This window comes from Ictalurus furcatus, chromosome 6, assembly GCF_023375685.1.
Source record: "Ictalurus furcatus strain D&B chromosome 6, Billie_1.0, whole genome shotgun sequence".
Lineage (NCBI taxonomy): Eukaryota > Metazoa > Chordata > Actinopteri > Siluriformes > Ictaluridae > Ictalurus > Ictalurus furcatus.
Window position 1 is genome coordinate 17,055,698 of NC_071260.1, and position 11,576 is coordinate 17,067,273.

General features: G+C 39.1%; 1 protein-coding gene across 3 annotated transcripts; it reads right to left on the reverse strand.

Moving 5' to 3' along the window:
• Positions 1-828: 828 nt before the first annotated feature.
• Positions 829-9,096, reverse strand: gabpa (GA binding protein transcription factor subunit alpha). Of its 3 annotated transcripts, XM_053626747.1 has the most exons (11): positions 8,724-9,096; positions 8,465-8,571; positions 7,253-7,351; positions 6,958-7,102; positions 6,781-6,865; positions 6,473-6,700; positions 3,789-3,983; positions 3,562-3,615; positions 2,640-2,768; positions 2,174-2,366; positions 829-1,561 (listed from the first exon to the last, which is right to left on the reverse strand). In XM_053626747.1, exons 3-11 carry the CDS (start codon positions 7,327-7,329, stop codon positions 1,297-1,299), a joined length of 1,371 nt encoding a protein of 456 aa, XP_053482722.1. In that variant the 5' UTR covers positions 7,330-7,351; positions 8,465-8,571; positions 8,724-9,096; the 3' UTR covers positions 829-1,296. The 3 variants fall into 3 exon arrangements, with proteins under 3 accessions (XP_053482722.1, XP_053482719.1, XP_053482723.1); XM_053626744.1 differs by lacking the exon at positions 8,465-8,571; XM_053626748.1 differs by lacking the exons at positions 8,465-8,571; positions 8,724-9,096 and adding an exon at positions 7,519-8,147.
• Between the last annotated feature and the right edge of the window lie 2,480 nt (positions 9,097-11,576).

The window sequence follows — 11,576 nt, forward strand, 5'->3', positions numbered from 1 at the left end:
CTTTTGTTTTAGACTATTCTATAACACACACACACGGCTGCATGGGGCTGGAGAAGCTGTAATATGCTAATGAAGTATAATACTAGCCCATGTGTTTTGTTGGTATCCTATGCATTCCTCATTTTGTGGGTTTTGTGTTTTTTCAAGGGGCCTTTTGCTTTGGCCCTATTTACTTTCATTCCATCTCAGGATTTAATAAGAGAAGGAAACAGTGGATTTATTGTTTCTGTTCACCTTTTTTGGAAGACAAATATATTTCCCATTTGCATTGCTTTGTATCTGTGACATTCACACTAAATGGGATAAAACCTTGACTTGTCTTTCCTGTTTCTCATTCACTCACTTTCTGTCAGAGGGCCAAATGAGCATGTGCTTATTAGAAAGCATCAGAATTAAAAGGAGGGCAGTAGAAAGGTTGCATAGATGAACATCTGATTACCACTTAAACCATTCATGTTCTACAGGCATCTCCTTCCAGGCTGGGAATCGATTCATCACAGCACTCCTGTGAACTACATTGACTCCCTCCATAAAAAAACACTCTTAAATCAGGTGTTCTGGTTATGCAAGAATACTCAGAGATGAGTGTCTGTGGTCAGTATGGGGCAGTGAAAAAAGGGAAGACTCCACCTTTGTCAGTCTCTCCTTCAATCCTTGTCTTTCCCCCCCCCCCGTATGTATCTATCAAAAACATTGGCTTAGACTGGGGAAAACGCTTTCGACACTGTATGCCATGAATAAAGTTTTGAATGTACATAGAACTTTGTAGTCATGTCTGAATTTATATGGAAATGTGTACGTTTGTGTGATGTATTGATCAGTCATCTATTCAAAAATTCTCTTTATTTCCCCCTGGTGGACATTTAAAAGTACCGCACCTTAAGGGAGTCGACCTCAAAATTAAAAAAAAAAAACCTTTAGAAATGGAAAATATCAAAATACACTGCCGTTGTGGCTATCAAAAACATAGAGTATATACACAATGAAAATGCAGCTGATGCTACCCTGAAGTCAGAGAAGAAGCATACACAAAATCAAAGCTCAAATATGGTCATTCTCTCTCTCTCTCTCTCACACACACACACCCCGAATCATGCTCTCTTTTGAGACCTGCTATAATGTCCCTTAACACTTATTCTTATATATATATATATACACACACACACACACACACACACACACACACACACACACACACAGACACCCATTCATAAATGCACTTGTCCTGCCCAAAGTCTTTGCCCATGCTTTGCTTTGCCCTTCTCATCTCATCATATCTCACATAGCCCCTCCCACTCAGCTGTCCTTCTCCAGTGTGGCAGCAGTGGCCAGCGTGACCGTGGTGACTGGCTGTCCTGCGGCCGTTGCCAGGGCAACTGTGCTGACGGGTTGCCCGATGCCGTGCAGCTGCACCCGGGCCAGTTTCTTCTGCTCGCACTCCGTCACCAGGCTGTTGAGCTCAGCAGCGCTGTAGCCAATCAGAGTTCTCAGGTCACAAACAAATTTGTAGACGAAGCGCTTGCCCTGCACTTTGCTGATCATGTCTCCATCATAGTAGTATCTGTGAGAGAGAAATTCAGACACGGTGTAGTGAGACATTAATGGACACGTTAGAAAAGGATATGCAGACAGTCAGTCATAAATCTGAGAGAAGAGCTTACATCTACAGGCTATAAACCTCATGCAGCAAATGACAAATGACAAATACCGTTCTCTCTCATTCATAAGTGCAATTTATAACCTGGATTATTAGATTGATTAAAGGCATTATGGCAAGTATGAACTCAGTACACAAAGAATGATCGCACAGACTGCATATCACCCTATTAAGTGTAAATAAACATCACAAAATGTACACTTAAAGAACTTCAGATTAACAAATTTCTGACACCGAGTAAGGTAGATCAAAATGCTTGCCAAACATTTCTTACTTACACCCTTAAAGTGATACAGGGAGATATATATATATATATATATATATATATATATATATATATATATATATATATATATATATATATACGCTCTGAATCATTTTCTCCTGTTGTGGGTTGTAATTCCAGCAGCAGATGTTCCCCATGGGCCACATTTAACTGTGCCTAGACTTGTTTTTAACTACACTGAAATAAAACACTGCATTTAATCTATAACAAAAGCAAGGTTTTAAACACACCTGAGGGCTCTGCTGAGCTTCTCATAGTTCATGGTGGGTTTGTTCTTCCTCTGTCCCCATTTCTGAGCCACCAGTTCTGGCTGGTTGAGTTTGAACTCGCCCTCCTCCCCGACCCAGGAAATGCAGTCCCTGGCATCCTTATCAGTCAGCAGCTCTAGCAGGAACTGCCATAACTGAATTTGTCCATTATTACCTGAGAGGAGTGACACAAACCGTCATAATGCATGAGGTTTTGTTCATGAAGCGGGGAAAAAAAATAAAAAAATAAAAAAGAGTCAAAGTCTTTTCATTAAATAAATGTTTTTCAGTAGATAAAATGTGATCTGTGGTAACAAACATGACCACCAATCTATATCATTATTAAAAGAAATCTATGACAGTTAACCATTTAAACATCATAATTTTTAATTACAAACAGTGAAATCTAAAAAATTTTTTACATTCAAGGTTTGTGACTGTCTGTTACCTGTACGGTTTCCAGGTGAACTGCGCTCCTCTCCAGAGATGCGTGGAGCTCGGGGCACTTTGTTATGCTTCTGCACCTTAATGGTTGTGGGTGTGGCCTGTTGTACAGGCGCAGGGATGATCTGCACAGCTGGAGGCCAAGTGAAAGACAAGTGGAAATTTAGATGAAAGTGGTCAGGTGAGACCAAGCCTTCACTCACGTGAAAACAAATGAACCACATAATATTATATATTATCCAACATAACTATAACTCTACACATATACACAACCAGTCAAAAGTTTAGACACACATTATCTTTATTCCCACATTTAATAATAATAATAATAATAAAGCCATCAAAACTCTGGAACTATGGGAATTATGTTCTGATAAAAAACCCAAAATAAATCAAAATAATTTAGTATTTTAGCATCGTCACCATTTATTCCTAGAATTTCCAGAAATGTATTCTTGACAATTTTCTCAACCAATTTCTTGGGGAATCCCCCCCGAGATGCTTTTTAAACAGTATTAAAGGAGTTCCCGCCTACGCTGGACACTTACTGCCTGCTTTTCTGAATATTTTGCTGCAAGTCGCCCATTTAAAGAAATAATTTTTTATAAATAAAATGTTAGAAATAAAATAAAATGTTTCTAAAGAAAGAAATGAATATGTTGGCACAATTCTATTTTTGTCTACAACACCAATTTAAAACATTTTAAGAACTTTTTACTGGTAGTGTATGTGTATGCACACACACACACACACACACATACATGACCATATTGCTGCCTTACTGCTGGTTGCATAACTGACCACATAGATCATTTTTACAATCAATACTGTCGATAACGAAGAAACAAACTCATTGTCCAAGTTTAAGTTGATCAGAAGCTGTTGCATGTATTGTAATTAAAATGTCATGGAATGGATATTCTTACGTTGGTCAATAGTGACTGTAGCTTCCTGTCCCTGCTCCTGACTTGCCAGAACATCTGCATCAAGCATGAAAAATGCATATATGAAATAAAATGTCACATCACAGACACATTCACATCTTATACAGAAGAAATGGTTTACTTGAAATAAAAAATACATATAATAATTAACATAATAATACTCATATAAAATGCACATGTGCACACTCATGCAGACATCAGATACTCACATTTGCGCAGCAGCTCCAGGTGGCTCCACAGGATCTCTCCATTGGGCACTCTCTGGAGAAACTCCTCTTGACTGAAGGCGCACAGTTGCCGACCCGGGATGTGGATGCCTCCAACCTCAATCTCCTCGATGTTGAACTCCTTCATCACCCACACGGCCCAGTGGATCACCTGATCTGCTGTCCATTGCACCGGGTCTGCCACAATACAGAGCAATATTGTTATAATACAGTATTTGCAAATCAGTCCATACAGGAGTTTTTTTGCAATGCTTGATTTTGCTGTGCCTTTTTTGGGGTTTTTTTGGTGGGAAACTACTTGAACGGGCAACTCTGCAATTGCACGTCTTTCGCAGTGATGTTTGTAGGTAAATGAGACCTGTTTAGCTGTACTCATGTACCTAAATCATTTAAACTAGCAGTTATCAAACCCCTGTTTAAAAAAACCTGACTTCGACCACAGTCCATTGTCTAATTATAGGCCAATATCAAATCTCCCCTTTATCTCCAAGATATTGGAAAAGGTTGTAGCATAGCAGCTATGCTCGTACTTATATAGGAATAATATTCATGAAATGTATCAGTCAGGATTTAGGCCTCATCATAGCACAGAGACAGCACTGGTTAAAGTGGTAAAAGACCTACTACTGGCCTCTGATCAAGGTTGTGTCTCCATGCTTGTGTTACTTGACCTTAGTGCAGCTTTTGATAATACTGATCATACTATTCTCTCTGACAGACTAGAAAACGTTGTTGGCATTAAGGGAACAGCCCTCTCCTGGCTCAGGTCTTATTTGGCTGATCGTTATCAGCTCGTAGATGTAAATAGAGACTTCTCTGTGCATACTGAGGTAAAGTTTGGTGTTCCACAAGGTTCTGTTTTAGGCCCACTGCTTTTTACTTTATATACGCTACCTCAAGTCAGATTATTCATAAACATGGAATTAGATTTCACTGTTATGCTGTTGATACACAGTTGTATGTTTCAGCGAAGCCAGATGACAGACAGCAGCTTAATAAAGTTGAGGAATATGTAAAGGACATTAGACACTGGATGCTTATTAACTTCCTCTTACTTAATTCGGACAAGACAGAAGTACTTCTATTAGGGCCACGTGCAGCTAGAAGTAAGCTTTCTGATTACATAGTAACTCTAGATGGCCTTTCTGTTTCATCATGTGCAGCAGTAAAAAACCTTGGTGTGATTATTGACTCCAGTCTTTCATTTGATGCTCATGTAGATAATTTTACTAGGATAGCCTTCTTTCATCTCAGAAATATTGTTAAGATAAGAAATATAATGTCACTACACGATGCAGAAAAATGAGTTCATGCTTTCGTCACCTCTAAGTTGAATTACTGTAATGCCTTACTGTCTGGATGTTCCAGTGGGAGCATGAACAAGCTCCAGTTAGTCCAGAATGCAGCTGCTAGAGTCCTTACTATAACCAGAAAGTATGACCACATCACCCCTATCTTATCCACACTCCCAGTAAAATTTCACATTGATTATAAAATACTACTATTGACCTACAAAGCACTAAATGGTCTCGTGCCGCAGTTCCTGGGCGAATTTTGGTCTTTTATGATCTGCCACGCCTAGTTCAATCAAAAGGTGTAGGCTCTTTGTTGGTACCTCGAATAGTGAAGGCTACAGCAGGGGAAAGAGTTTTCTCTTACAAAGCCCCACAGTTATGGAACAGCCTTTCAATTAGTGTTCGGGACTCAGACACATTCTCAGTGTTAAGTCCAGGCTGAAAACATGTTTGTTTAGTCAAGGCTTTTGTGAATAGTTTTTTTTTCTTAGGTAAAGGAGCAGATCTAGAGAGCTCACAGGCATAGAGTGTTGTGGTGAATTGGGATGTCTACATGCTGTTGTCCCAGCATCCAGACACATGAAGTCACATGCTGCTGCTGAGGATGACCCCACATGGTGCAGTTTAAATATCACTGAGATTACTGAGGATGGTACCACTTAAAACCCATAAAGATGGCTTTGGCCCTCAATTCATAAGAACAGTTATGCTATGATGGCTAGGACGACAATTGTAATGATAGATTTAGGACTGCAATTGCCACAAACAGTTTTGCACTTAAGTCTCATCAGTGAACAGTGGAGATGTTCAACAAAACAGACTTCATGTAAAAACTGTAATGAATTTTCCTGGTTACACAATTGCACTATTCGACCATGTAGTATTAGCACATTTATAGAAGGGATTTATTTATCTATAATTGCACTATCCAGTGTCAACCAGATGAGAATGGGTTCCCTTTTGGATTTGGTTCCTCTCAAGGTCTCTCTCAAGGGTTCTCTCTCATATCACATCATATCGAGTTTTTCCTTGCCACCGTCGCCTCTGGCTTGCTCATTAGGGACAAATTCATAAATTTAAAATTTAGATTCTGAACTGACGTATTTCTGTAAAGCTGCTTTGGGACAATGTCCATTGTTAAAAGCACTATACAAATCAAACTTAATTGAACAGAATTGAAATATAATTGTAACTGTGGTGTGCCTAATTTTTTGCTGGTGCTCCTAACTTTTTAAAGTGGGGAGCACCAGTGCTACCAAGTAAAAAGGTTCATTTCGAGCCCTGAAATGAAACACGAATTTAAGCCAAACTGAATGCAATCTTCAAAATTTCTACAAACACAAAACATGGTCTTGTGGGCCTAGCACTCACCATAAGGAATACTGAGCCGGACCTGCTCCTTGCGGTAGCCCTCCAGTGCGGCTGCCCATCGGGTCACCTGTTCAGAGGTCTCATCTGCAATGGCAGCTCGCTCCACTGCTATCATCTGACCATCCTCCACCAAGTGAGCCTCCTCTCCTGCGGCTGCATCAGGATCTATCACCACCTCCACTGTCTCTACTGGCTTTACTATCTCCAGTATGTTCAACTTCTCCTCACCTACAGGACCAGCGAGCATAGCATTAGATTTCAGATTCTAGAAGAAAATGAGTAGGTAATGCACAGGTGTAAGCACATACCTTGTTTGGTGACGATCTGCACACTGAGCTGCACTGTGCCATCAGTCTTCACACCCTGGTCAAAAAGGCTGTGGTCAGGGTGCAGCTGCGGGAAAGAAATCAAGGATGAGTTCAACTTACACTTTCACACACACACACTTCTAGAATGATGGGTACAGTGAATATATAAAAACCCACGTGGATGTCCTGCAGACAAATATCATATCCGTCCAGAGCAATCTGTAGACGGGGCTCCAGCAACTTCTTCAAGTTACCAACAGGCTCATTGATATCGATGTCCTGAGTGATGAGATCACTCGCTGTGATGGTCTGCTCCTCGATTCTACAGAAAGCACATGCGTGAACAGAACATTAGAATGACGCACAGCAAATACTGATTTATAACATTCTGCAAAAGCAAGGACAAGCTGGACAATCTTCACAGTTGAAAGCAGGCGTGAGGAGGAAAGAAAGAGACAGAGCACAAACTCACCCTTCTTCTAGGCATTCTTGTTTTTCTTGTCCATCAATCTCAATTTCAATCATCTCCTCAGCCTCACTTTTTGACATTCTACCAGTGATATTCAGTCACCTACAAACCAAAACAGAAGAATTAATTCATAAAGAAAAGCGTCAAAGATAATAATTCAGGAAGAAAAAAAAACCCAACTTTTTAGAATCCAGTGATATGTTTAAAGTTTTTATTATTATTATTATTATTATTATTATTATTATTATTATTTTAGATAATATACATGCCAGGAATGCCTTTGTGGCTTTGTTTTAGGAAGCAGACCGACGTGTCAGCGGTGTTCAGTTAAGTTCCTCTAAACATGGTTTATTGTGAGCCTCCATGGAGGGAGCGGAGAGGAGGAGACTGCTGAACCACCGAGGCACCTCTCTCAACCCCTACAACTCTCACGCAAAACCGAGGCCTGGGATGTGACTAGGCCCATCACGATTATTTCCTATCTAACGGACATGTACATGCCATAATAAACGCTCATAAACCATCCCAAAAAACTCTGATCCGCGGTACTTTGTTATTATTCAGTAGCTTAGCACTGCTAGAAGGCGACGGTTTGAAGTGCGAGGACGCGCGAGAACATGCAAACGTAGTTGCCATATTGGAGTCGTTTTGAGTTTCGAAATATAACACTAAAATTGTTTAAACGGTGACTTTGGGGAACTTTTGAAACTTTCAAACGATCGCCACACATCGCACTTTTGATTCAGGAAAGTTAGAACGGAAATGGAAGAAACGGAAACAAAACAACAGAAGGGCAATGTAAAAGCAGCCGGAAATCCTGGCGAAAAAGTGCGCGGCGCTGTCAGACTTCCGAAAACGGGTTGAAGAAACGGGACGCCGCTGCGCTCGATCTGATCCCGTTTAGACGGAAAGTAAATGTAGTCAGGAAGTGAGGTAACGATATTTCAGGGTTCTTAAACGCTCGATTAAATTCCTGGCCTTTGTTTACTGCTGAGCTTATCAGGACAACACGCTAACGAGAAAACAGACACGCCTGGTAACTCGGCTAGCTAGTTAGCCACCCGTGTGACAACGTAAAGCCAGGACTTTGCTACTTCACCAGCCGGGACTGCAGGTGAAGAAGAACTTCTTCTTTGCAGCAGATTATGGTAATCCAAAAGATCACAGTTATGTGTCACACCACGCTGAATATATATCTCAAAGATAAAACTTCACCTGGTATGAAATCACTTATGGAGTCGCTACGTGGGCCGTCAACATCCAGTGTTAGCACAGCGTCTATGTGGCTAGCTAGTGTGAATGGTAAACTCTCGTGATGCTAACTAGCATTAGCCGATAGAGGAATTTCAACAAAAAGCGGGAAACACAGCTCAGGCCAGAATTAACAACATAACAGTACACGGTTAGAAGATTAGATTCAACATAAATGTACGTTTTAACTGCAGAAATATAAACGAGTTGTATCATACTTTACCTTTATTTGGTAATGGTAAGTGTTGTAGCTTTTAGAGTTGTGGTGGTGTATTTTTTCAGGACTTGGGTTGTAAGCGGCTAGCTTAGTGTGTGCTAACTTCACTAAATGTTCATGCTAGTTTTCAGTGAGCGGTGCACTGGGGGCGGGGATGTGGAGGAGGCCTGAGCCGGGCTGTGTGAACTCACAGCTCAACAACTCGGTTTATTTCACTTAAAACTGAGTCAGTAGTGTTTACTGACACCACACACGGTGTACTGATGGGTTTTAGAGACACGGTTTCACGAATTCACACTCTTTACACGACTGGAAAGTTTATTTTCTTTATAAGCCGCCGTGTCCGTTACTGTCCAACAGAACACTGGAATAAGGTTGGTTTGACGTTGGATGTTCGATATTCGCGGAAATTAAGGGACCGTCTCTAAAGTTACAGACGACATTGTTAAACACGTTTCTAACTTCAGTAGCATTTGAAGGGAATGACTTAGTCATATAACCAACTGTAAAGTGTTCATCTAGGTGTCAGCTATAATGCACACCTCTTGGATTTTTTATATTTACCAAAATAAGCTATTAAATCATATATAAATATTGCCATGTATTTCACTGCAGAATGGGCCCATACGCAAAATATGCCATAATTTAAAGCTCAATAGCATTTGAAGGGAATGATGTACAGTCATGAAGCCCACTGCAAAATGTTCGACTAGGTGTCAGGTATGAAGCACACCTTTTAGATTTCTGATATTTATTAAAATATACTATTAAACCACATGTAAATATTGCCATGTATTTCACTACAGAATGGGCCCATACACAAAATATACCATAATTTAAAGCTCAATAGCATTTGAAGGGAATGACTTACAGTCACACAACCAACTGGAAAGAGGCACACCTTTTTAGATTTTTTACATACATATTCATATCTGTATGCATATGTGTGTGTGTTTATAGCATTTATATATATATATACACACACATTCATACATATGTATGTATGACTATATGCATATATGTATACATACATTTTATATATGTGTGTGTGTGTATATATGTATGTGTATATTCATACATATGTATGAGTGTGTGTGTGTATATATATATATATATATATATATATATATATATATATATATATAAATGCTATTCACACACACATATATGCATACATATATGAATATTATTTCATTAATAGGACATCTATTTTTTGAAGAAAACCATTCAATCCTGTACGGGTCATTTTGACCCCCGTTATGCATTCGTGAAGGTTTTTTTGGTTCATGCATTGTAGGGTTAAATATCAAAAATCTGAAAGGTGTGCCTCATACCTGACACATAGTCGAACACTTTACAGTTGGTTGTGTGACTGTAAGTCATTCCCTTCAAATGCGATTGAGCTTTAAATTATGGTATATTTTGTGTATGGGCCCATTCTTTAGTGAAATACATGTCTAATTTACATATGATTTAATAGCTTATTTTAATAAATATGAAATATGTAAAAGGTGTGCGTCATACCTGACACCTGGATGAACACTTTACAGTTGGTTTTGTGACTGTAAGTCATTCTCTTCGAATGCTATTGAAGTTAGAAACGTGTTTAACAATGTCGTATGTAACTTTAGAGACGGTCCCTTAATTTCCGCATATCCGCGGATATCGAACGTCAAACCAAGTTTATTCCGGTCACCAGAATGGTTTCTTTTACACTCTTACAATGAATACGTGTAGAATAACATGGAGCTTAATGCTTTTAACTGCCCACTAACTTACTAAAATTGGTTTTGGAAAGGCTGTCCATTTTTACTCTCATTAAAAAAATACTAGGAGCTCAAATGTATGAATAATGCATTTAGGGAACGCCCCCAAAAGCCTAGATTGATAACCAAGTTATCAATCTGGTTTAAATAACTACTGAACAATGAATTTTGAACGATTACATTTGCATTGTCCTATTGTAAGAGATTTATTTAAAAGTACAAACCTATTGACATCTCCCATAACAATCAAAACTATTTTCTTCATCACTCTAGCGTTAGGAAGTTAGTCAGCTTTTAACCAGCTAATTACTGACTCTTATTCTCTTCGTCTTGAAGGAACACTTTATTGACCTCGCTGAGCTCTGTACATAATTTTTATAAACGTGTTTAGAAATATGCTGTTTTAAACCGATTATAACTTTCACCTTGTAAACAAGGTTGATCCAAACATCTGTATATTCACATAAAATAATCCAAGAAGAGTCGTTTAAACATCACTTCTTTTTTTTTTAATTAACTTCAGGGGGTGTTTTCTAAACACAGACTTTATCTGCTGGATGCTTTGTGCCTAATGAATAAAACAAGTTTAACGTACAGTGTTGATGTGCCTTTTTTCCCCTCCTTATTTTATTCTAAATGAACAGTCATCCATGCAAAGGCTTTTGAAACTCCTTTAGTCATCCATTTCCTTTTCCACACACAGTTTTGCAATAGTATGAAACGGCTGGTTTATTTTCTTCTCACTCTGTAAAATGACCACTAAAAATAATCACACTTCCTGCACATGGAGTTAAACATACCAAGAAGAGATGAGAAACTTTATAACTGTAGCACAGTCATTTTGACTTGTTTACAGTGAAAATGTTTAATAACATCATGTAGTCATGTGTGATGTCTCCTGCTAGACCTGCAGTGATAAAACTTCACCACTAGGTGGAGCTGCAGATTGACTGGGCCCATTTTTCAGGGAAGTCACATGTATTATTGTCCATGTCCAAAATCTGGACATGTTTTATTAGAGAATCTAGGATGTACATAGACTGTTCCAGTTTGGCAGATCTGCCACTTTCAGTGATACCATCCAGCTCGGAGT

Coding starts and splice junctions, on each gene's coding strand:
- gabpa (XM_053626744.1), bottom strand. CDS start 7,329: ATGTCAAAAAGTGAGGCTGAGGAGATGATTGAAATTGAGATTGATGGA. Junction 7,103..7,252: donor CAAGAATGCCTAGAAGAAGG/GTGAGTTTGTGC, acceptor TGCTTTCTGTAG/AATCGAGGAGCAGACCATCA. Junction 6,866..6,957: donor TTTGTCTGCAGGACATCCAC/GTGGGTTTTTAT, acceptor TCTTTCCCGCAG/CTGCACCCTGACCACAGCCT.